This window comes from Trachypithecus francoisi, unplaced genomic scaffold (assembly GCF_009764315.1).
Source record: "Trachypithecus francoisi isolate TF-2019V2 unplaced genomic scaffold, Tfra_2.0 Contig01603, whole genome shotgun sequence".
Lineage (NCBI taxonomy): Eukaryota > Metazoa > Chordata > Mammalia > Primates > Cercopithecidae > Trachypithecus > Trachypithecus francoisi.
Window position 1 is genome coordinate 3,130,001 of NW_022681445.1, and position 23,827 is coordinate 3,153,827.

Consider the following 23,827-nt stretch of genomic DNA (forward strand, 5'->3'; position numbering starts at 1 on the left):
TAAGAATTGACTCAAAGATGATTTCTTTTCATTTCTTACTTTGAGAAATGTTTATGTACTTGCCATTTGATGTGGGGCCCTAAATGTCTTTGTGTTTAAAATATGGATGTCACTTGAGATCTCTCAGGTACTGTGCATAGCCGGAAGCTCAGTTATACGGATTGATATTCAGGAAAAAGGCAGGCCAGAGGCTCCAGCAGCTCTCTGTAGGTCGGATGGCTCTACATGTAGAGAGTGTAGAGGGGTGCGGTTTTCTTTCAAATTTTTCTAAAGCTTCCTGCATTCCACCCCTTACTGCAAAGCTCACGTTGCATTGAGGGAGGGAGGCTATGGATTGGAAAAGGTGGGAGAACTGAGAACTGTATGGTGGGAAGCCATGCAATTAAAAAAACTGACTGAAATTATTACCTGATTTCATAATTGACAGAATATTTAATTCAGATATAGTAAATTGACACACCTCTACACAGAGACAATTATGACTGACTGTATAACACCTGACAGAATCAATTATAACTGACTGTTGTTTGATACCTTTGCACAGAAATAAATGAAACAGACATTCAGAACAGAGACGGCTGCTGCCTGTGTGCCTAAGCCTGCCTTAATTAAAAGAAAATAACCAGTAGGCGATGTTAAAATGTCTTTGCCTCGTGGTTTCTAGTTCAGTGTGTTTCTTTAAGTCCAAAAAGGGTTTTATAAAGAGTAGAGCTGAAAAGAGATTTTTGGTTTACTGACATGGAAGTAAAATATGTGAAGTAGAGATAGTTTCTCCTTAGATGGGAGAATACTCCATAATTTTAATAGAGCTAGCATTTTATTTGATCAGTTGACTTTTATATAAACTATTTAAGAAAGGTCAACCTGCAGATGTTGGTCTAGCTCATCCCATATAGGAAAGAATGTAATTTTCTTTATTTTGAGGTTTTAGATTCTAATCAATATAAATCAACTTTTAAATGAGCAGTTCATTTTGTTGTCTGATAAAATATTTTGTGAATAATTAATGTCTAGACTACCCTTTTTTTCCATCGTTTTCATAGGGGTTAGGGACAGAATATTTTTGGTAATTAATGTATAACCACAAGGAATCAGAGCATGTAGAAAGGACCAGAGTAAATAAGCTTTACATACACATTCCTCGAATGTTATTCGCAAGAAAAGTTTAAAAAGGAGATCAGCTTTGCTGGTGTATTAAGATGAGCGATTTCTGGTGATACTTCAAGCCATTAGAGTGTATTTCAGTGACACACTTGTGTGTAGGAAGAGCATTTCCTCCCCGATCTCGACAAAGGTTGGCTTTGTGGTGCTGGTGGCGGAGACAGCAGTAACCAGGGCCAGTGGCATCTCTGTGGACAGGGATGGGATGGCTGCGAATCTTCTCTGCCTCTTGCCTAATGGCATGTTGGAATGTTTTAACAGTTGTTGGGCGCTTGACCTGCAGCACCTGAGGTGATGGTCTTGTTACTGGTAGGCTGACTCTCAAAACCAAAGCAGGGAAGGAATCAGGGTTTTACTGGCCGCATTACTGGCCTCCACCATTTAACACCTGTATTTTCCCTTGAGTTATAAAGTGGTGGGTGCAGTATTGACACAAACAGGGTAACAGTTTACTGTGAGGCCTAACGTGGGTGGCCCAGGTGCCTAAAGGGGAAGAGAAAAACCATGAAGTAGGGGTGACTCCTCCTCCCCCACCCCCCCGCACCCAAGCCCCTGCCCCTGACGCGGCCTGTGACAGCTACTCCAGTTCTGTTTCCTAGAAGACCTTCCATATGTTATTGATTAAATTCTCATTGGGGAAGCAAGTGGGAGCTTTTATCTGCATCTCTAACTGGTGTGGAATGGTGCCTTGGCTGTATTGACTGGCTATGGGATATGCTGGCGGTCACAGTTGTCTTTTACGAGGAAGAGCACCGAGTGACGCAGGTTGTCATTCTAACTCTGCTGTGTGGCAGCGTAAATAGTCCCCTTTCTAACCAACCTGGTGGGAAAAGTCAATATCCCATCAGCAGAGGAGGTAAACACATCAGGAGCTATGTCCTCTCTTTTCCTCCCCTGCTCTGTATTACCGCAGCTCTTTAAATGTGCTCTCCCCAGTCATCAGATGCATTTGTGTCATTCACATGCACGGGGTTGCTGGCCTGCAGCTCTGGCCTGCCGGGAGGCACTGGTTGGGGCCATTGTTGTGTATTCCCAGACTCGGATAATTAGAACTTTCAAATTGTCTTTCTGTTGCAGCCCCACTCTCTTTTTCCACCCCTTTTGGGGATTTTAATTCTCTATTAAACCTGTGGTTCTTTAAAGGACAATTTATGTAATTCAGAAAAGGTTGTGGAGAGCAAATGTGAATGTATAGCCAAGAAACAAAAATCTGGAGTCTGAGTTTTCGTTTTCCGGGTGTTTTATGGACTTGCGTGTTGCTGTTGTTGGAGGTTTGCTTTCTGTGAGTGGTGCGCTCTCCCCTCCATGTTTTCTTCCTGACCAGTCCCTATCGGGAGGTGCTGGGCAGCCTTGCTGCTCCCAGGCCCTTTGGCACAGGCCAGCATCTTATGGGGGCGGAGGCCTCACCTCAGGCCTGCGCATGTCTATGTGGGAGTAGTGATGCAGTGGCAGGGGGAGTAGGCAGAAGTGAGCCTCTCCTCAGGTGCAGGCTGGGGGTTCTGGCTACCTGGGTTTGCGTGTCTACAACCCTGATTACCTGCTGTGTAACCTTGGGTAAGTGACTTACCTCCCAGTTTCCTAAGCCATCAAATGGGGATGGGGGGCGCGGTGGGCGGGAAAGCAGCCTCTCCAAACACCTTACTGGGTTCCTAAACAAACATAGTGTCATCCCCCATGTGATCACCATCTTCACCCAAAAGATCAGACCTGAGCATCACAGCCCCACTGCTCCTTTAAAAGAACAACATGTAGAAGTAGCAGGCTCTGGGAAGGGAAAGGAGAGAGATCTTTTCTCTGACTGGTAGCACCCTGCTCTGAAGGGAAAGGCCAGGGATGAATGTGTTGAAGGAGCAGGAGTGCCGCATATCCTGAGTTCACACAGTGTGGACAAAGAAGAGCAAAGAAATCTTGGCCATGGACAGACAGGTGCCCTCGGGGCCACTCACCTCTCGCCTCTTTCAGCAAAGAAGTTTTGTTTAGCAGAGGGAAGTGAACTGGAGGGACTAGAAGAAGCTGTCTAGGCCCAGCTGATCTGGGGAGTTGGGGCTGGAAGCACCAGAGGCCATAGCTCCCTTTGAGACTAGGTATTTCCTGCCACTTCCAGACTTCGCAAGCAGTTCCATGCATGTGCTTGCAGCACCCATGAAAGTGGTGTCTGCGTGTAGAGCTCACCTTGTCTGCTGCACATGAGCGTGCACCTGCAGTTCACATCAGTAGAGGGTGGCCCCGTCCCCCAGTGTGCTGAGTCAGCTAGGTGCTGAGAGGCGGACAGGCAGGAGAAAGGAAGAGAAGCTTTCACAGAGGAATGGTGGGCAGGGTCTGCATCTGACCGGACCCAGGAGTAGACCAGAGATAAGATGGTGGAGATACAAATGGAATCAGCATCCTCTTCTCTGGTGGAATACTGAATGTTTTTTAAAGAAACTACCTGAAACTTCTAATCTCTCTCTCTCTCTCTTTCTCTCTCTCTCTCTCTCTCTTTTAGATAAATTGAAGAAGCAATTTTTTACCCCCAGAGTTCTGCAGGACTACAGAAAACTCAAGAACACAGCAGAGCAATTCTTGTCCCGAAGCGGCTACTCCGAAGTGAACCTGAGCAAACTCTTTGCTGGTTGTGCTGTGAAATCCTAAGGGAATCCCAGGAGTAACCAAGGAGGGGGTAGTTGAAAAATCCCAGCTTCCTCTGTGCCTCCGCTCTGGCCCTTGCTGCCCTTCCCGCATCTGTTTCTCCCTTGGAACTGTGTCTCATGTTTGTGTGAATGTAGACAGGAAAGGGGGCTGCAAAAATGTTGACTCTAATGTTCCTAAGCATCATAGAAGTTCCTGTCTTCATATTAAGATGTACTGCTTTAAAACACAACTCCAGGGCCCTTCCCCAAGCTCTCCTCCCCAAGGTCCTGAAGACCCGGTTTCTGAGGGAGGGAAATTGCTACTTGGATTGAGAGTAGCTGGAATGTAAGTGACCCCAGGCTTTGCCTCAGGGCCTTTAGCCTATGTCCACCCCCACCCCCCCCCCACCCCCCCCCCCCGCAACATAAACAGAGGTTCTCAGAGCCTGACTGAAGAGCTGACATTTTGCTTTTTCACACGCCAATTAAACCCGATCTAAATCCAAATGCTTCTCCAGCCATCCAGGAGTGGGTGTCCTTTTCAGTCTTGTCTTTTATATAGGTAGCTGAGGGGGGAGATTTAGAAGCCTTGCACTCACTAAATAGATTAAACAGAGCAGGCTTGTTTATTGAATTGCTCCAAAGTCCAACAGACACACACTGAGCAGGTGTTTTACACTCACATTCCCTTTTTGCCCCTTAAATAGAAAGTGCAGGTAAAGGTTTACACAACAAGAAAGCACATTAAAAATAATTTCATACTCTAACAGTCCATTAACATGTGTAGGGCTTGGGGTGAGGATCACTGTGTTGTATTCAGAAAAATTGGGGGGAGGGATGCTTAATTGGCCCTGCTGCTTGCTATTTTTTTCTCATTTCTTCAGAATGGGACCCTCTTTGGCAGCAGCAAAATATATTTCAGTATGGCAGTCTTTCCTCTCTTACATTATTGGTAAGATTATACTAACAAAATGTTTCCCCTGTACAACTATGCTGTGTTTTTTAAAAACATTGACCTGTGTTTTTATAAAAGAAAACGTATGTTGTGCCTTCTACTTAAGAATAAAGTTTTCTAAAGGGAAAGCAGTTGTGGTGAATCCTTACCAGGTGCAAAGAGTTGACTAGAGAGGCAGGCAAGGAGTAACATGTGACTAGAGCCAGTTGCTGTGGCACACACCTGTAGTCCCAGCTACTCCAGAGGTGGAGGCAGGAGGATGGCTTGAGCCCAGGAGTTCAAAGCAGCCTGGGCAACATAGTGAGACCCCCACCTCTAAATACACACACACACACACACATATATATATATATATATGAAAGACTAGAGGCCAACCCCTTTTCAAACCTCAGCCCAGTTTCTTCATAGCCACCTCTATCAGAACCCAGCTCAGGCGTGCACAGCATGATATTGGTTGAATGTTCTGAGAAACATTCAGAATTTCTGTGACTTTAGGTCATTTACAGATGAAGTATGGTTTCTTATGTGCTTTGCTAACTTAGCCAAGCCAAGAGACCAGCAGTGTCTCTTTTTGAAGAGCAAGGCCTAGGGCTCCTGAGAGAAAAGCGCCCCCCAAGAAAGGTCCCCCTGGTGAAGGAATACTGATAGGTTAAGCAGTGGAAATGAAGCTGCCTTTTGCATTGCTTTTTCTTTTTATTTCTCTTCCTCACCTCCCCTCTGGCTCCCATCCCTCTCCTTTCTCCTCCTGCTCTTAGACTGAGATTCTAAGTAGAAACACTGTGGGTTTCGAGCCGTGTCAGTTAATTAACTAACTTGGTACTGTGTGAGCTCTGCAGTCTGTCACAAACTGGAGCACCCACGGTGCTGCAGGAACTAAGGGATTAATGTGGTTTTATTGCTCCCCTGGTCAACTCTTTCAATAATTGCTATTCTCACATAAGGTTAGGGAGACGGTTCTCTTAAGTGTGCTTCCTGAAGGGAAGGCATGTTTTCCTTGATTTCTGGGATCTGGAATTATATTAAATATAAATAGTTATCCTGAACTTGATCATCAAGAAACTCCAGGAGACTCAAGTAACTTCTCACTGGATTGTTTCTTGTCTCTGCCTCTAGATTATAACTACCCTGAGGGCAAGGACTATTTCTCTAGAATGTCAGACATTTCTAAGTACCATGCCTGAAAAGAGCTAATGCAGCAGTTGATGTTTTCTTTTTGGCATCTGTTAGAACTCCAGGCACCTAAGGATTCCAGAAGTTTGTGGAAGGTTGAAACTGCAACTTTAAGAATTCCAGTGAATCTCTGTTAGAAGATGGGAATATCACATACTTACTTTTCTCTGAGAGATATTTCTACTCCTTGATTTGCGTTGGTTGATAGTACACCAGGCAGAACTGAGGCAGAAACTTTGCCTATCTTATTTGTAAGGAGAGAGGTGACCCGCAGGTCTCTGTGGACTCTGGCACGGGTCCTAAACTCAAATTCTAAAAGTGAATGGATGAAGCAAACCAGGTTCACACTAGAGTGAGTGGCAGGGATTGTGGCAAACAGGAGTGGGCAGGTGTCCTGTCCAAAGGGGCCAGAAGCTACTCAGTGATGCTGGCAGGGATGGGGCCCAGTGTGGCCACATGATCGAGTTTTCAAGAGAAGCCAGGAATCCAAATATTCCACAAAGCTTATTGATTTCTAAACCTTGACAACTAATTTTTTAAAACAAAACTTTAAACTCTGTGTGGGCCAGAGTAAACTTCTGGGCCAAAGTTTATCTGGGCCAGTTGGGAAATTGTACCCTAGAAGAACCCTGTCTCTGGAAAGGACACCTTTTCTGTTTAATTTAGAACTAGGATTTGACCTATAGTGGATACGTGTACACAAGCTTATCTTGGACACAATCTGATAACCCTCTACTCTCCTACATATAAGGTGCATAGAGGGGGCCAGAAGTGGAAAATCCCACAGAGTATGCTTGATAAGATTTTAATTTGTCCAGAAAACAGATGGAGTTAATCTCGTGACTGTTGCCCAGGATGTGGGGGCTAATCAAAGTTCCAAGAGTGGAATCTGGGAGATGTTGAAGGGGAATGAATTCACTGCCTCTCACCATCACCCCTTTCTCCAGCCCTTGCTACCTCTTACCTTCAACACACACACCATACTCCTCGACATACTTCTTCAAACATCATTTAAAATGAGTTTGGCGGAAGATGCAACAGTAAGGAAACTCCAGAAACAGATGTTCCTGTTTGTTTTAGGGTTTTAAGGAAAACACCAAGCCCCAGACCCTCTTGTCAGGATGTCCGACCCTTTAATTCGATGCTCCCATCCCAAATTTAAAGCTGCCATTCTCTGCTCCTGTCTGTCTCCCTCCCGCCCCCTCTTTCTCCTCTCTCTCTCTTTCTCACTCCATCTCACCTAAATATTTCTTAATTGAACAGTTTGTGGTGGAGCTTCCTTATAGCAGTTTAATAGATTAACTCATCTCAGCCAGCCTCAAATTTCAGATTAAAATTCCTTCATCCCGAAGGCAGCATTATCAGGTTGTTGGAGGCTGTTTTCAAACCTTGGTTTTGAATAGCAGCGGCTCTGCATTAATTTAACCACTAAGCTAATAAGTAGGTTTCGTTTTGTTATGCTAAGCTTTATTGCTTTTCTTTTGATCAGAATGGTGTTGTTGAGCAAAGCAGCAGACAAGGCATTCTTTGATGAGGGAATTAGTGCTCCATTCTTCCTCTATTATTCATAGCGCAGTGGAATATGTAAGTACCTGAGGGTGTCAAAGGAGCGCAGGTTCTATTGCAAAGTGCTCGCCTTGTTTCTCTCAATAGCTGACTATGAGATGATAAACCGCTTAATACACTGTGCTAATTGGATGAGAGCAAAAAGAGATGGGAATTAAGGCGAGGCAAAAGGAGAAAGTGCAACCAGCCTTCAATTCACTCTTTCACCACTTTAACAGCACCAAAGGAGGCACAAGCTTTCTATAAGCAGACTAGAGGTTTTGTGCAGAGATAAAATGAACGTGTTAGTGGATTCAAGTAATACACTAATTATTGCACAGTATAAATACCACTACTGGTTTTATAACAGGGAGGTAAACTTCTTTTGAGAGGGTTATAGGATTGCTTGGCAGTGGTGTAGAACCTAATAAGGGCCCAGAGTAATAACCCCCTGGATTAACAAAATTGCTGCTTGTAGAAGTATGATTCAGGCTTTTACGAAGATTTCCGGAGAATGAATAAAAATGACTGAATGACATTTCTTAATGTATAACTGGTAATCACTCCCATTTCTTTAAAGGAAAAAAATGTATACTTCAAACTGGACCCTTAATAATGTCCAGGGACAACAAGACTTCTTCCTTTGAAAAATGCTCTCCGCCCCGCCGCCCCGCCAGCTCTCCCCACCGTCAGGTAGTGGATTTTCTTCTTGCCGCCCCCCAGCCAGGCTGCCACTCTCAGTGAAATATGCAGTTGTTCTGGGGACTTCTGTGTTCCAAAATATCATTTTAGGCCCCATTTAAGACCCCCCTTCATTCAGATACACTCACTTTTGGGTATACACATACACACATGCTCATGGACATTTTTTTTCTCTAAAAGCAAGTTGGGCTAACCTATTATAATTTCCTTTTCTCTCACATCAGCCCCTTTTGTCATTCTAGTAAGATCATACTTAAAAGGATACTAAAGAGAACTACAGGTGCTTTGGCTCTTGATACTACAAATCAAAAACAACAATGTTTGCCCCAATTGGGTGGGGGGTGGGTGGTAAGAGAAAAAAATGGGAAACTGGTCTGAGCCAATTTCAGCATGGATTTTAGTTTAAGTCTGAGTTTCAAGTCCCAAGGAGGCCCAAACTTTCTCAACAGTCACTTTCCCTAATTCTTCCACTTGCCTCCCCACACATCTAAGATGCCCGCCCTGACTACTGTCCACAGTTCGGGCCATGGGTAGTTGGTGACGGAAGGACACCTCTGATAATATTATGCCAAATGCACCCTTTTTGCCTTCCAGGACCTCCTCCAGATCTGGCTAACCTGTCTGAATATGTAGCAAATTAACTTACCCCTTCCCCTCAACCCTCCCACAGAGGCCTGTCCCAGGCTTCAATTACCCCTCACCCCAAGATGCTGTGGGGGTGGCCCTGGGAAAGCAGGTGTTGGGCCATTCTGCCTTGGGTGTGATAGGACACGGCCATGCCCTGAACTAGGCTCTCGCAAACTCCCTGGGGCTCTGCATGTCCTCCTCCATGGTGGAAGAGGTTTGCTTAAGGTTGGGGGGGGTCAGCCGCTCCCAGCATTGTGACCAAGTTCCCAGATATTGGGGCCAAATTGGGTTGCCATTCATTAATAATGCTCACAATAAGATTAAATCATTCTGGAAAATCTCATAAAATCCCCCTAAGTACGCTCCAGTGGCTCTTTCCAATCCCCATCATTCAGCACTTGGGGAGGTTTGGAAGGAGAAGAAAATTGGTTTCTTTGCTTTTAATGCTGCTTTGAAAAGATACTCAGAGTTTGTCATGCGTGACATGTCACATGTTTAATGTGGACTTGCTGGAAGTCAGGGGGTCTTTAGCGTGTGATATTTATGGGGAATATTAAGTGCAGAATGAGGTCCCTCCAGCTGGGGAAAGTTGAAAGAATAGGAGGCCCAGGACCGGGCTTGTTTGCAGCATCAGAATGACATAGGATTAAGAGTTTGTAAAACAAGGCGAGGGGTTCTCATTGGCCAGTAATAAATGTAATCCTTGGAGGTAATTTCACGCAATTTGCTTCTGTTCCATGGAAGGGTCAAATGAGAAAAAATGACTTAAAAAAGAGTTCATTAACAGGAAGAATGGTACTGTTTCTCGTATACCATCCAACTAGCAGCCTGGAGGGGGGAAAAGAAGCCCTACTAAACAAAAAGGCAAAATCGACGGAAAATTGATAGTGACCACAAAAAAAAAAAAAAAAAAACCACACACCCAACTTCTTTCCCTCAGTCTTATCCAGCAGTCTCCTGTCTCCTCCCCAAACTCTCCAGCGGTCCTGCCCACCCCAGCAAAGCGGCTTTCGCTCAGGGAGAGCCTGTGGATGTGGAGTCTGAGGGTTTTAGACTCTCAGACCTCCAGTAAGGCCCTAGAAAGTTCCCACTGGGCCTACTAAACCCGGGAAAGGAGTGTGTGGTAGGAATGGTAGTTGGCAGCCGCTCCCCATACCCCAGACCGGGGCCCTTCTTGCGAGTGCCGCCCCCGTGAGTCCAGGGCCAGCGTAGGGTGGCGGTGATCCACCCGACGGCCCAAGTGCCAGAAGCAGCCACCAGCCGGCTAGCCGGGTCGGCGAACTCCCCAACGTTTCGGGCGGTCGGGGTCTCCGGGCGTCTGGACCCGGGGTTGGGGAGGGGGGGATTGAAGTGAGGAGTGAAGGGGGCTGCAGGATAGGAGGCGAGCCCGGGTCGCGCGGGCTCCAGCGCCGAAGCTGCGGGCGGGCTGCCCACACCCAGGTGGGCACAGCGCCTGGCAGGCCGCTGACCTCTGCCCGACCTTGCACCCTCCCCTCGGCAGCGCAAACTTGCGCCCTGGGCCGCGAGGGGACCCGGCCCCCCTCCTCCAGGGCTCGCGCGGAGCCCGACGGAGACGCACCCGCGCCCCCCGCGGCGACCGACTGGCCGGCGGCGTGGCGAGGCTGCCGGCCCCAGCTCCGCGATCGCGGTAGTCACGCCGCGGCACCCCCGCACCCCTCCCGCCTGCCCCTCTCCCCAAAGGTCCGGCGCGCTAATTACAGCAAATTGAAACTAATTAAGCTTCTCTTCCCTTTCCCATCACCCTGGGAGAGTCGGCGAGACCCAGCCCCCGCGGGCGGGCTTCCACCGAGCGGTCACCCGGAGGGGCGCGGGCAGGGCCTGGGGGAGGGAGAAGCTGCGGTCCCCGCCGCGGGGAGGGAGGGGTGCGCCGAGGTGGTTACGGATTGCAAATCTGTTTGGGTCTCCTCACGAAACCTGAGTTGTTTAGATTTTTTTAAATGTATACATTTACCAATGCCTGGATAAGTGATGTAATGACATTTGTCGAGTTAAGATCTGCCACTGGATACCCCTCGCTGCCTTTCCATCACTACTGCTCCCGCATGTTTCTCTCTCTCTCTCTCTCTGCCTCTCTCTCTCTCCCTCTGTCTCTCTCTCTCTCCCTCTGTCTCTCTCTCTCTCTCTCTCACACACACACACACACACACACACACACACACACACACACTCCCTCCTCCCTGAGAACGTGCCGTGGAGCCCGCCCCCTCGGAAGGGAGCGCCTGGGCGTCTCGCTCTCGCCATTACCTGTCATCTCGGACTGCGCATTTCACTTTCTCGCTACGTGGCACTTTCCAACAGCTCCCTTCGCCTTCCGAGCCAAGACTCCCGCTTGCTTCAAATTTCTGACTCCACCGTCAACAACGCCCGCCATCCACCCACCCATCCTGGAACTCACCCCACCTCCATGGCCCGGGCCCCCAGCTCCCGCTGCGATACGACCAGGGAGAGCCCAGGTGCGCGTGGAAAGTACCGCGGCGGCGTCCTTAACCTTTGTAGGAAATCCGGTTCCCTTTGAGGATCGGATTCAAACCAGGGACCTCTGCCAGGAAAACGTGTGTGCAGATAATCCCAGGAGATGCCTGGACACTGGAGCCCACCCTTGACTCCCGGGAGGGGGTGGGGTTGGGGGTTTCTACTGTCCCCTCAGCACCTGCATGGAACATTCACACTTCGTTTTGTTAAACATATAATTTTTTTATTTTGAGCGTGACACTTCTCCACTAGATAGCAAGGAAAAGTGGTAACAATTACACATTACACAAAAGTACTGTACCATTGCCTTTATCTTGAAGGTTTCCGAAGCCTCTACAGTTAATAAGTTAAATAAAGGGCTTGAGTACATAAATATTTGTCTAGGAACCCTACCGTATCTACAACACAGTAAGAATCTACAGGAGGACAAACTTTTACCATACCACGCTGAGTGCAATTGCGTTATAACATTTCAAATATACAAAGCTCTGTTCTTCTTTTTTTTTTTTTTAATAACAATGGTATGTACAGAATCAATAATCACAGTTTGGTGACTTCAACAGTCCATATTCTAGCAGAGTATTTCCCTTTGGTTTGATATAAAAACCTTGGTTGGTGTATGATAAAGAAGAGAACAAGAACAAGATGCCCCTTTCCTTTAAGTGCACTGTTAGCTATCTTACAGGCTCGCATTTGCTTCCCGGGCCCTGGCTTCACGCTGGGGCCCTCACTGGGGAGATCAACTTCGAGCGCCAAAATGCTATTTAAAATTTAAAAAAAAGGCTAAGTGGGGTGTCAGGAGGAAGAGGTTGGGCTTTTTAAATTTTTTACTTCAATGTCAGGCGTCTGGGGGAGAAAACCTCCCCGATATTTTCAGGAAAGTAAGAACAAGAGAGAGTGGATGTTGGAGTTGGAACGAGGTTGGCAGTAGCAGGGGCAGGGGCAGGGGTGGGTGGACAGCCAGCCGAGGAGGTGCCACGTCCCGGAGCGCAGAGGGCTGCCATGCCCGCATCCAGAGTGCTGCGAAGGCGGCTGCGTTCTCTCAGTGCCGTCTCGGGAGTGTGCTGGTCCTCTGTTTCCATTTGGTCTTGAGTGGTGCTGAGTGAGGTGACCTTTCGGGGCGCGCGCGGGGCGCGGGGGTGGAGGGCAGCCTTTAGCACACCTCCTTGCCCGTGCTGGTGCCCGGCAGGATGTTGAGCTGCGTGAGCTGCGCCGCGTGCTCCTTGGCCTTGAGCCTCAGCGCGGCTATGCTAGAGGCGCGTCTGTCTGCGGCCGCCGTGGCCGGGTCGGCCAGGGCGCCCGATGCCACTGCGCCCTCCACGGCGGGTGTGGGCTGTCTCAGGAGAGCGGCCGCGGTCGACGCGCTGGTCAGGGGGGCCATTGTGGAGAAGAGCCTGCGGGGAGAGCAAACAGCGCGGTCATGGCCTCGGGAGCTGTGCGCGGCGCCTCGGGCAGCGTCTCCCGCCGCTAGTCGCCGCGGCAGCTGAGGAGCGCGGTACCCACGGGACCCGGATGGGCCGCGGCGGGGGGGAATGGGCAGAGGGCGCGGGCGGAGGCTGGACGCCGCAGAGAGGGCTTTCCCAGGGCAGGAAACCGACTGGGGGGGAAAGACCGAGTCCAGATATTCCCCGAGGGGCCGGGCCGGGGTCCACAGGCGGGCGTGGAAACCCCAAGCCCCACGGCCCAGTGGCGTGGATTCGGTGGTTTCGCTTAAACGGACGCTGTATTCCAAGGCCAGGGGCTGCAGATACTATCTTCTAGGAGAGAATGCGGAGGGAGGAAAAGGAGAGATGGAGAGCAAAAGAAGAAGGGAAGGTGGAGGGTGGGAGTGGGGAGGAAAAAAGACGGAGAAGGTGGGATTCCAGCTGCCCAGGCGCACGCCGCAGGTTGTGAGGTCTCCCTCCGGCTCCTCGGCCCGGGACTTACTGCGCCCTGGAGAAACAGGCCTAGCTCGCCGGCCTCCCGGGCCACCCGCGCCGCCGCGGCCGCCCTTCCGCCCGGGACTCAGCGACCCGCGTCTGGCCAGTGCCCGCGGGTGGGAGTGAAGGACGACCGCCTGTTGATTTCCGCTCACCTGCCAGCAGCCCCACATCCTGCCGCGGCGACCCCAGCTGTCTTCCCCGCGCCCCTATGACCTCTGGCCTCAGGGAGCCCCCGACCCACGACCCTGGCGCGCGGCCAGGCGATGCCCAAGCCTGGCACCCACGCCAGCGCCACCGCCTCCGCGCGGCGCCGGGATTACTCCACGTGACGCTTCCACCCCATGCACACAGCACCCGGACATTAGCTGTGGCCGGAGCCGCCCGGGGCCACCGGACACCACCCCCACGCCCACCACTTTGGAGCGCCCGCGAGCTTTCCCGACTGCCTCCCTGAGGGCTCTGGCTCCAGGCCCGCGGGGCCAATTCCGAATTTCCAGGGTTAGAAATGAGCCCACCTGGGCTCACGGAGCGCCGCCTCCTTCTCCCAAGCCCACTGCTCACTCCTTGCGCCACCCCAGCCCAGACCCTCTTCCAGCCTCTCCGAATCTCGCAACTCGGTCCTCCAGCCACGGTTCGCCTGGGTTTACAAGTCACTTGTCAGAGGGAAAAAGTGGAGGGTGAGAAGAGACAGAACTGTAAAATTTTTCTCAGAAAGATATCATAAAGTGTGACCCGGAGGTGGCGTAGTGACATGCCCTGGTTCCATTAGGTAAACTGAGTCACTAACTCTGCTTCAGTGCACTCGCTGTTTATTTTATTGGTTTGTTATAAGAAACTAAATTTACTCCGAGTCTTAATTTTCTGTAAGATGATTTTTTGTTAAGCAGCTGCGCAGTTGGATGAATCTATTATTTCTTTGTTCTCCCAAAGTGATCATTGAAGCTGCATCCAGTTTTATTTTCACTGCGCTAACACAATACATCCCTCCTTTGTTTCTTTGTCTATGTGATTATGCAGACTTTTTATTTCCTCATTCGATGTTCATTAAAGAAAAGGAGTTATAAGATGAGCTGTTTCTTTTATTTCGTTGTCTTGTACTACCTTGTAGATCGGGGCTTGCACATACGGAGGTGTCGTTGGCAGTGGGTCACCTGAGTGACAAGGAAGATGGAGTCTGGGGCAGAAGAAAGAATTCTGTGCACCCAGAGGGCCTGGTGGCTCGAGGGCTCCCATGGGGATCAGGGCTGTGTTCCTCAGGTTGCCAGGTTTGGGGGCATGAGGAAGAACTTTTGCAAAACTTGAAAAGTCATCCCTGCTCTGTACCCTACACCTGTACATGTTTGCTCGCATACCACCTATGGTGGGAGTTGCTGCAGCCTTCAGATGGTACTTTTACAGCTTTGATTCCCCGTTGTCACGGTTGTCGTTACCGCCACTGCCTTCCCCTTTCCCATTCAGTTCCAAGTCAATCCCTTCAAGACCCCCCCTTTTTTTGAGGCGCAATCAGAGAGTTTTTTCTTTGCTACAGTCTCTGAGGTTGGGCCAAAGAAAAAGATGTGTGTAACCCTGTTTGACTCCTGCCTCCTCCCTGCCCCCAGCCTCTGTGTGTATGAGAGACAGACAGACAGACAGACAGACAGACTTCCGAGGCCACGCGTTACCTGCCGAATGCCGGGCTGATGAAAGCCGGGTGTCGGAACACTGCCGCTCCGAGGAAAGTGCTCAGGCCCAGCGGCGCCCCGCTGGGCGGCAGGCTGGCCGAGCCGGGAGGCGGAGGTAAGCTCGGGAAGGCGGCGGCGGCGGCGGCCGCAGCGGCAGTCCAAGCAGAGTCTAGCGCCGGGTGGTGCGGAGGGAAGGGGCTGGCGTCCAGGTAGGGGCTGAGCGGGTGGGTAGCAGAGAGCGGCCCGGGGAAGGGCAGCCCCGGGGGGTGGGTCTGCGCGCCCGCCTTCTCCCGCTTGCGCCACTTGGCCCGACGGTTCTGGAACCAGACCTGCAAGGCAGAGAGAGCTCAGGGTCGGCACGGCTCGGGCCGGCGGGCGCACGGGGCGCGTACCCGTCCCTTCACTCGGCGCGCTGCAGGGCCCCCTTCCTTTCCACCGCGGCCCGCGCCCTCCTGCCCCTCTTTGGCCTCAGGTAGTTTTCGGACATGTCTGGGGCCAAATGAGCAGTGAATAGGAGCCACAACTTCAAGTCAGCAGGAAACAGGACAAGCAAACCCTTTCTGCCCGCATTCCAACTGGGCCAGTTTTCCAAGTTTAAGGAAAGTGATTCAGTGTGTTTAGAGTTGGGGAAACCAAAGTTTAAACGTCTGTGGTGACACTTGCTTGCTAGGATCTTTAGGCAGGTCACTTAAACCTCTCTGAACCTTAGTTTTGGAATCTGTAAAATGGGGATAATAAAACTTCACTCATAAGGCTGTTATGAGGACTGGGTAAAATAAGGCAAGTGAAAGCATGCATTCAATGGTGACTCTAGGGAATGGGCAGCCACCAAGAGATGAGGGACATGCTTGTTTTACTGTATGTCAGCTATTTTCACCTATTTCAGATTTACGCAAGAGCTGGCAAAATTCTTGCTCTGTATGGAAGAGGAAAGTGGAGAGATAGTTCATTTATTCTTTCCAGAAATATTTACTGAACACCTAAGAGCACTATGCTGGGTTCTGGGGTTCAGGGAGGGATGAGAGGGAGGGAAGAAGTGCTCGAGTTAATGAGCAAGCATACATTTCAAGGGGTCATTCCTCTATGAACTGAAACAGGGGTACACAGCCTGCTCTTGACAGGGGCTCCCTGCAGGACCCAGTTCTATGCAGGAAGGCACTGACTACATGGATGAAGCAGGCAGGCAGCAAAACCTGGGTGCCCAGAAATCAGAGGGCAGGATAGGTGTAGACTTTTCACATCTTCAGAGCTAACAAGTCTTTTATTTCCTTTTGGAGATGTGGTTTAAATCGGTTATTTAAATAAGATAGTTCTAGGCTTGGAGGAGGTTTTCAGCCTGAGGTATTTTCCTAATTGCTAATAGAAAGCAATTTTAATAGAGACCTTTACCTGAAATATGGCAGCTTCCATCATCTAAAAATAAACCCCAGGAGCATGAAATTATTTTTATGTGACCTGCTCATCACACCCACAGCTGGGAAGATATGCTCCTTCTCCCCTGAAGGCATTAATATTTTTAGGGCTGGGTTTATAACTGCACGCAAGTCTGAAAATTAAGAATGAACTCCAGGGCTATACAGAGTTATATTAAAATGTAATGTAAATTATCCCAGAGGAATATATTTTAAAATGTGAAACACATCCGTATTTTTCAAATCTACACACTGGGACTTGTGACCAGCAGTAGCATCTAAGCCTGGTTTGACTTCTAGACAGCCCCCCAGGGCAAGAAAAACCAACAATCCAAATCGGTCAATTACTTCCAATTCTGCCAAAAGGGGGCCCATTGACACCATTCCACAGCCTTCAAAATAATCTATTTGTGAATTTCAGAAACACTTCAGTGTGGAAACCCAGAGGCTTGAAAAAGTAAGAGTGTAGATGGGACCGGACTGGGTGGGCAGCTTTTGTGTATCCAAATCTGTCTAGACAAGAATATCCACCACTCCTTGATCGCAGTGAAAGAAGAAGGGGAACTGGGGGCAGTGGACTTAGGATGCCCTCAAAGAACGTGGAAACCTTTTTACAGACAGATCGTCTCTCCCGGCTCAACTGCAATTATCAAGATGTCCCCCTGCAATTCCTCATTATTGAATTAATACCTCTGAGGCCCCCCAAAGGTAAACGAAAGGACTCTAATAATTCATATTCACTTAATTACATCTTCTCCAGTGAATAGGGAGAGAGGAGAAAGGGAGGGGGCGCTCTCTTTCTTTTTAAAAGTTATTTAACTTTCCCACGACTCGTTCCCCTGAGCTGAAAATACAGAGTTGCTGTCACATCTCTGTTTGACAATGGAGAAATGTGTCAACAGAAAGGAGGGGACAGGCCTCATCATTAGCCCTCTAATGCAAGAAGCTGTTGTGTATTAAATGAGCCATATGGAATTTATTGTGCTTTATCAGCGCTTGATTTTGACTGTAAAGTGATTCACTCAGCTCCTAACCCGGGGACATCTGTTTTCTGTTGGCCATCGGGGCTGCTCAGTGTTGATCGTCTCTTTGGTTATGAGGCCTGGGTTCGGAAATGCACTCTGGTATGGGGCTGCAAACACCTTTAATAGCATTGCACTCACTCCCTATTAGATCAATGTGGGCTCATTGCTATAAAAAATGGGAAATCAAATAGCATTAGCCAGCTCCTTGTGTGGGGTGGAGGGGAAATCAAACAGCATTTTGCCTTCAAATGGCCCTGTTTGTTCTAGCACTAAGTGGGCTTTTATGAAGCCCGATTGGAGACTTAATCGCAGCCAAATACCTGCTTGGGGCTGAGCGGATTTGTCTAACAACCAAATCCATGCTCCATCCCATTATTTCAATCAGGAGAAGTAGGTTGGTGGATTGTTTCCTATAGGGGCTTTAGGGCTAGGGGCTCCCAAACTGCAGTTTCAGGGACTCTAAAGCCCTTGTTCTGATCCTGGACTCCTTCCTCGGGCTCCCAAACCCAAAAACCTCCCCCTTCCACCTCCTATGTCTTAAGTTTTAAATATCTTTGTGTGTGTGAGAGTGCTTGGGTCTACTTTTCTGATTCTGCTTCTCTTGGTTTTGTGAAGGGGATCCCCCCACCCATCAACCCATCTCTCTCTCTCCCGCTGGCCCCCAGCCCTCCTCCCTCCTTCTTCCCTCTGTTGTGCAGCTCACCTGGACTCGGGCCTCCGTCAAGTCCAGCCTCATGGCCAGTTCCTCCCTATAAGAAAGCAACAGACAGACAGGAGGTCACTGCAGGCCCCAGCAATGCCCTCTCAGCTATCCACTCCTCCATGGCAGGCCTACTCCACTAGGGTCTCCCCTGGCTGCCTGCCCCCAACCCCCAAACATATGGGCATTGCCATCCCATCACCCCTGGAGTGCCAACTATTTGACTGAAAATGCAAAAACACGAAGTACATTGCCAGATATAGGATATTATCTATTATATCATACTACATTCGTGTGTGACCAAGCAAGGGTGGCTTCTTGAGTCTCTGAGTCTACAAACCTGGGTACACAGGTTCTCTCTCACTCTCTTAAGCCAGAGTTAGACAACACACACACACACACACACACACACAGCTTATACCCTGTTTTGTCCTAATATTAAGTGGAATAGGAACTCAGCACTTAAGTAAGAAAATATTTTTCTGTCCCCTTGGTTTCGTTCTGCCTTCTTTTTAAAAATTTTTCTTCCCTCCTTCTTCCTTCTTCTCTTTCCAGCGCTATGCCTTTCCCTCCATCTCTCTCTCCCCCGCCTTCCTCCCTCCATCATCCCCTTGGGTTACACTCCGCATTACCCTCTGCAGGTATGTTAAGCTTGTTAAGAGTTCAGTGGGGTAATTTTTCGATTAAACAAAATTCTGCGCACCTCCTGACTCCAGTGCCCACTACAAACCCTGCCCATCTCAGGGGAAGTCAATTTAACTGAAACCCTACCCCGTCATTGCAGTTATTACTGCGACAATTAAGGCAAATAGGAAACCATTAAGATGCTGTAAAACGACTTACGACCTGTTTACCGAAAATATGAGCTCGCCGAGAATAATTGGCCCTCCGCTCGCTGATATGAAAGAGCGGGGGCCGCCGAAGCCTGGGACCTGGGGTTGCCCTGCCGGTAGGCTCCCAGTCCACACCTGAAACTTCAGCACCAGAGGTAAACCGTCTCCATAAGTGCCCTCCGTTGTCCCCAGCTACAGCGGGCATCAGCAAATCTAAAGCGGCACTTCAGGCTGGCTCAGGGCCGGAGCCAAGGGGCTCAAACTCCTGGGTTGGAAGGAGGTGGGGGTGGGGCGGGGAAAAGGAGCTGCCCCTCCTCATGCACTTCGGTCCTCCCCCGCCCCCAAGCCCGCCAGAAGCTAAAAAAGGGCGGACCTGGATGCCAATTGACACCAGCTCAGTTTCTTCTTTGGAAATACACACGTATGATAAACGCAAAACGCTGGTCGGCCAATTCGCTATTCGATAGCACACATAGGTTTTTAAACTTATTTCCTTTTTTAAAGATAAGGAAAGGACTGGGTGACACAGGGGAAGACAAAGTGTAGCCCAAGCGATGACCAGGTTTAAGTGCCTTTGCCTGGCATTAAGTCCGCTCTTTTCTGTTTCTGGTTAGGAGAGTTAGGCAATTGCCAGGCCAACAACATTTTGGAGTTAACACGGCCTCCCGAGCCCTAAGCAGCGATTTCTCCTCTGGTTCAAAGGGGCGGGCAGCATTCCCCTTCTAAAATGCACATTGAAAAGCTGCGCACGTCTCCTTTGAAGGAACTGCCCGCGCTTGACTAGCCCCGCGCTAGGCAGTCACCGATCCCTTTCTCCCCCTCAGTGGGGGACGTTTGCCCTAACCCTGGCTCCTCGCCTGAGCTCAGAACTTGGCCTTGGGGTGGGAGAGAAGGACCCCTACCTGGACCGGCGCCCCAGGTGGTCGGCTGAATAAGCGGGGGCCGAGGGTCCAGTCATCACACAGGCACATGTTTCCCAGAAAAACAAGTGGAGGTGGAGTGTGACCAGGTGGAACACCCGGCTTGGACACTGATCCAAAGAGAAAATTCCCCCAACTGCTTTGTCTACTCCCTGCCAGGCTTCCAGCAATCATTGCCCACCCGGTAAACCCGTTTACATTAAACGCACGGTGGGTTTAATGTGTGTGTTGGGAGAGGACAGAGAGTAAAAGGGGAGAGTCTGGCTGGGGCCCCTCAGGTGTTCAGACACCAAACACTGCCCAGTTCTGACTTCCTTTGGTTATTTCAGGAGTCCTGAAACGACAGAACTCGGATCTTTTTAAAGGCCTTCTCCGCTGGCACAGGCTCCAGCTTCACTGCGAACTGCGTAACTGATACCCACCAGGCTCTTGGGGCATCAGGCGGGGGTGGCGAGCGCACAGCACAGCGACCAAAAATAGTCCCTGCTTTGCTCTGGCCGCACAACCGCGGACAGCGCTTCCTGAGCCTGGTCGGGGACCTAGCCCGGACTGCAGCTCCGGAGGCCTTGCGTCTGCCCTCTGCTGCGCGCGCGTCTCCAAGGTGGCACTTTCAGGCGCTCTTTGGAGAGGCTGTTTCTTTTCCCCTCTCTAACTAAAACTTGTAATTTGAAAACATTAAACTGCAACGACCTTGGGAAGGAGAGAAACCATTCCAGCCTAAACTTAAAGCCCGAACTGGGGTAGGGGTGGGGGGGAGTGGGTGGTTTGGGTGAGCAAGGGTGGGTGTGTTGGGAGGGCGCTCCTCCGCAGAGTCCAGGAGCCAAGTGTCCGCCCTGAGGCCGGGGCCCCTGCCCGCCCGCTGTCCCTCCCTGGGGCCTGCGTGCGCTCTCCGCCGCTGCGGCCGCGACCACCCTACGCGCATACCTGGTGAAGACGTCGGGGTAGTGCGTCTTCTGGAACGCCCGCTCCAGTTCTTCCAGCTGGTAGCTGGTGAACGTGGTGCGGTAGCGCCTCTGTTTGCGTTTCAGCAGCCCCTCCTCCGAGTCGCTGCCCGCAGACAGGCACACGCTGTCCTCGCCGTCCTTGCCCTCAGCGTCTTCCGGGTGCAGCAGCAGCTCTTCCTTGGGTGACAGCTCCCCGCCCTCTGTGACCACTGCAGCGGCAGCTGCTGCGGCCACCGCGCCAGTGGCAGCCACAGCGCAGCGCCGGGGCTCCTTGAGCAGCGCGCGGGCGTTGTCCTCCAGCAGCTCCTCCTCGTCGTCCTCCAGCAGTTCCTCTTCCTCGTCCTCATCCTCTTCGTCCTCCAGCAGCTCCTCCTCGTCGTCCTCGGTGCCGGTGCCACCACCCGCAGCCGGGGCGCTGCCCTGGCCCCCGGCCGCGCCGAGGCGCTCCTCCGGGTGCGTGACGCCCCCCGGGCCGCCCAGCTCATCCAGCGCGGGCGGCGGCGGCACGAAGGGCGCCCCGTTCTCGCGGTACGACTTGCTGCGGCTGATGCTCACCTGCGGCGCCTGGCTGATCTTGAGCGTGTCCCAGGCCGCGGCGGCCGCGGCCGCGGCGGCCGCGGCGGCCCCTGTGCCGTCCGGCCGATCCCCCGGACGCGCGGTTGGCGGTGGCGGCGGAGGGGCCTCCCCGCGTGGACCTGCCGTGGCCGTGGCGGCCGCCGCCGCCGCCGCCGCCGCCGCCGCCGCCGCCGCTGCCGCACCCTGAAGGAGGCGGCCCCCGCCCGGGCCGTACAGGCGCCGCAGCTTGGGCGGCAGGTGCAGCTCGGCCTCGAACGGGGCGCTGCTGCTCTTGGGGGAGCCTGCGGGCAAGGGAGAGCGATCAGCCAGCCGGCCGGCCGGGGAGTCCCTGCCAGGGCTGCTGCCGGGGCCCGCCCGCAGTTGCTCCCCCAGTGCCTAGGCCCAGGCGTGCGGGGACCGCGCACCACCAGACTTCGACGCCTTGGCCTCTTTCTCCACTTTTCTTGCTCTTTCTTTTTCTTTCTTTCTCTCCCTCTCCCCTTCTCTGGGTTCCTTCTTTTTTCCCCTTCCCTCTCCCTTCTTTCCTTTCCCTCGCTCACTCTCCCTCTTTTATTTCCTATCTTCCTTCTCTTATCTATTCCTCTTGCCCATCTCTTCCTTCCTTTTCTCTCCTTCTCTTTTTCTTTTTCTTTCTCCTCCTCCCTTCTTTCCTTCTCTCCTTCTTCTCTCCCCTTTTCTTTCTCTTTTTGCAGGCTTTCTCTCCCCTCTCTCCTTCTTTCTTCTTTATTCCTTTCTCTTTCCCCTTTCCTACTCTCTCACTTTTATTTCCCTTCCCACTTCGGGGCAGAGGAAAATCCGAAAACATTCTACAACTTTAAAAAAATCACCACCATCCTGAAAACTTTACGCACGACCTCTGCCCGCTGCTCCACCATGAGGGCAAGGGCTGGCAAGAGGGTTGCAGCCCTGAGGGCGACCGCTGCGGGGCGGGGTGGGGGACAGCGACCCTGTGGCCCCAAGTGCAGGCCGCGCCCCAACAGCCCACAGCGGGAGAGGGCTGGGGGGCTTCTTGCACAAAAAGGCAAAGAAAAATCATCCTGGCAAAAATGTTCTGGGAAAGGCCTGGGGCAGAGAGGGAGTGGGAGTGCAGCAGGCACAGGCCGCTCCTTCCTTTTGAGGAAGCGCCTGGCATAGGTGCCACTGCAAGCTAAAAAAGAAAAGAAAAAAGTCAATTTTATTTAAATGCCCCCTTCTCAACCGTCTGCTCCTGCCGTCCAAACTGCGTTGTGGCTGGACGGCTGGTTTTTGAATTTTAAAAGAAATCAACAGTTCTTCCTTTCCCTGCAACACCTCTGCAGCAAGCTTGAGGCGAAACTTGAGGGTACAGGCTCTGGGCAAAAGGACAGTTGTTCTGGAATTTTTAATTTCAGAAAAAAATAAAATATTTTAAACAGCTCAACTCTATTTTTAAAAATAAAATAACAGAGAAAAAATTACCACCCAGAAGTCACACATTTCATACATTTTAAATACATTAAGGAGCATTTGGAGAATCCCAGGAAGATGTTTTCTGCAAAGCTTTGGTTTAAAAGGTCACAAGTAATCTACAATTAAAAAAATAAAACCAAAACACCGCATATACAGAAATCTTCCAAAGAGGAAAGGCCAAGGCTCGCTCAGCCTGGAGACCCCGATTCACCAGCTTTTGGGCTTCTTGTCTTCATCAAGTTGTTGCTACAAGGGTCCACCGGCCATCTACTGTTTCTGACCTGTCGCCCCTCTTCAGAGCACACCCAAGGCCACCAAGGGGGGCATTTAAACAACCTAACGATCAACACCGAAAACCTAAAGGCTCCCTAAGTGAAAACAGGCCTTTTTCTGGAAGCAAGGAGGGAGGGAGAGACAGCCCGTGGCTAGATATTTAACGCTCTTTGAGGCAGCAGGCCTCAGAGTTATGCCCTCTCCTTCCTTCCTCTCCAAATTGACAATTCCAGGCCACTGGACCCCTAACACTAAACATCCAAATCAGGGCCCAACGCCCTTAGTAAGTGCCTGACGGGCGCATCCTTACCTTGCACTGCCTTTTCTGGGTCGGCGCGGCTGGTCAGCGGAGCAGGCAAGCTCTGCGCGGCTCCCAGCAACCGCATTTTGCACGGGCTCCTCCGGCCCAGGATGCTGTCGATGCAGTAGGAGGAGAGCAAAGTTGGAGATTTACTTTTGCACTCGGGCCTCTCGGAGCAGCCCTCCTCCTGGTACTGATTGCTCATGGCTGGGGCTTTTTCCCAGGGCGCAGAGAGCGGATCGCCGGCTGCCTCTCCCGGAGGGTGGGACGGATGGGTGTGTGTTGGGGGTGGGGTTAGATAGCGGGTTAAAATGGATATTATTGCGATCTTTGTGCCTCTCTGCCTCCCTCGGTTGCCGGCTGCCGGCTCCCGCCCTGCCCGCGGCCCGAGCTCGCCCTCTCCGCGCTCAGGACAAGCGGTAACAAGTGTAGTGAGCAGCGGGTGCAGAGCTCTGGAGTCTCTCTCCTCCACGTGCTGAGAGGCGCCCTCTGATTGGTTCTCGCCAGAGGCCGGGCAGCGTCGGCCTGTGGGCGCGAACGCAAAGCCCGGACTGGATTCCAGAGGGGCAG

The 23,827-nt window shown here is 51.1% G+C and overlaps 2 protein-coding genes across 2 annotated transcripts in view; one reads left to right on the forward strand and one right to left on the reverse strand.

The window, feature by feature from the left end:
- The window catches only part of POLA1 (DNA polymerase alpha 1, catalytic subunit), a 319,152-nt gene extending 314,299 nt beyond the window's left edge, over positions 1–4,853 (forward strand). Inside the window, 1 exon segment of the mRNA XM_033195650.1 lies at positions 3,647–4,853. Within this exon segment, the coding sequence (XP_033051541.1) occupies positions 3,647–3,792 (146 nt within the window). The 3' untranslated portion in view covers positions 3,793–4,853.
- Positions 4,854–11,463: 6,610 nt separating this feature from the next.
- On the reverse strand, positions 11,464–23,670 carry ARX (aristaless related homeobox). Its single transcript, XM_033195678.1, has 5 exons — positions 23,267–23,670; positions 20,660–21,536; positions 17,986–18,031; positions 14,846–15,174; positions 11,464–12,656 (listed from the first exon to the last, which is right to left on the reverse strand). Exons 1-5 carry the CDS (start codon positions 23,460–23,462, stop codon positions 12,416–12,418), a joined length of 1,689 nt encoding a protein of 562 aa, XP_033051569.1. The 5' UTR covers positions 23,463–23,670; the 3' UTR covers positions 11,464–12,415.
- Between the last annotated feature and the right edge of the window lie 157 nt (positions 23,671–23,827).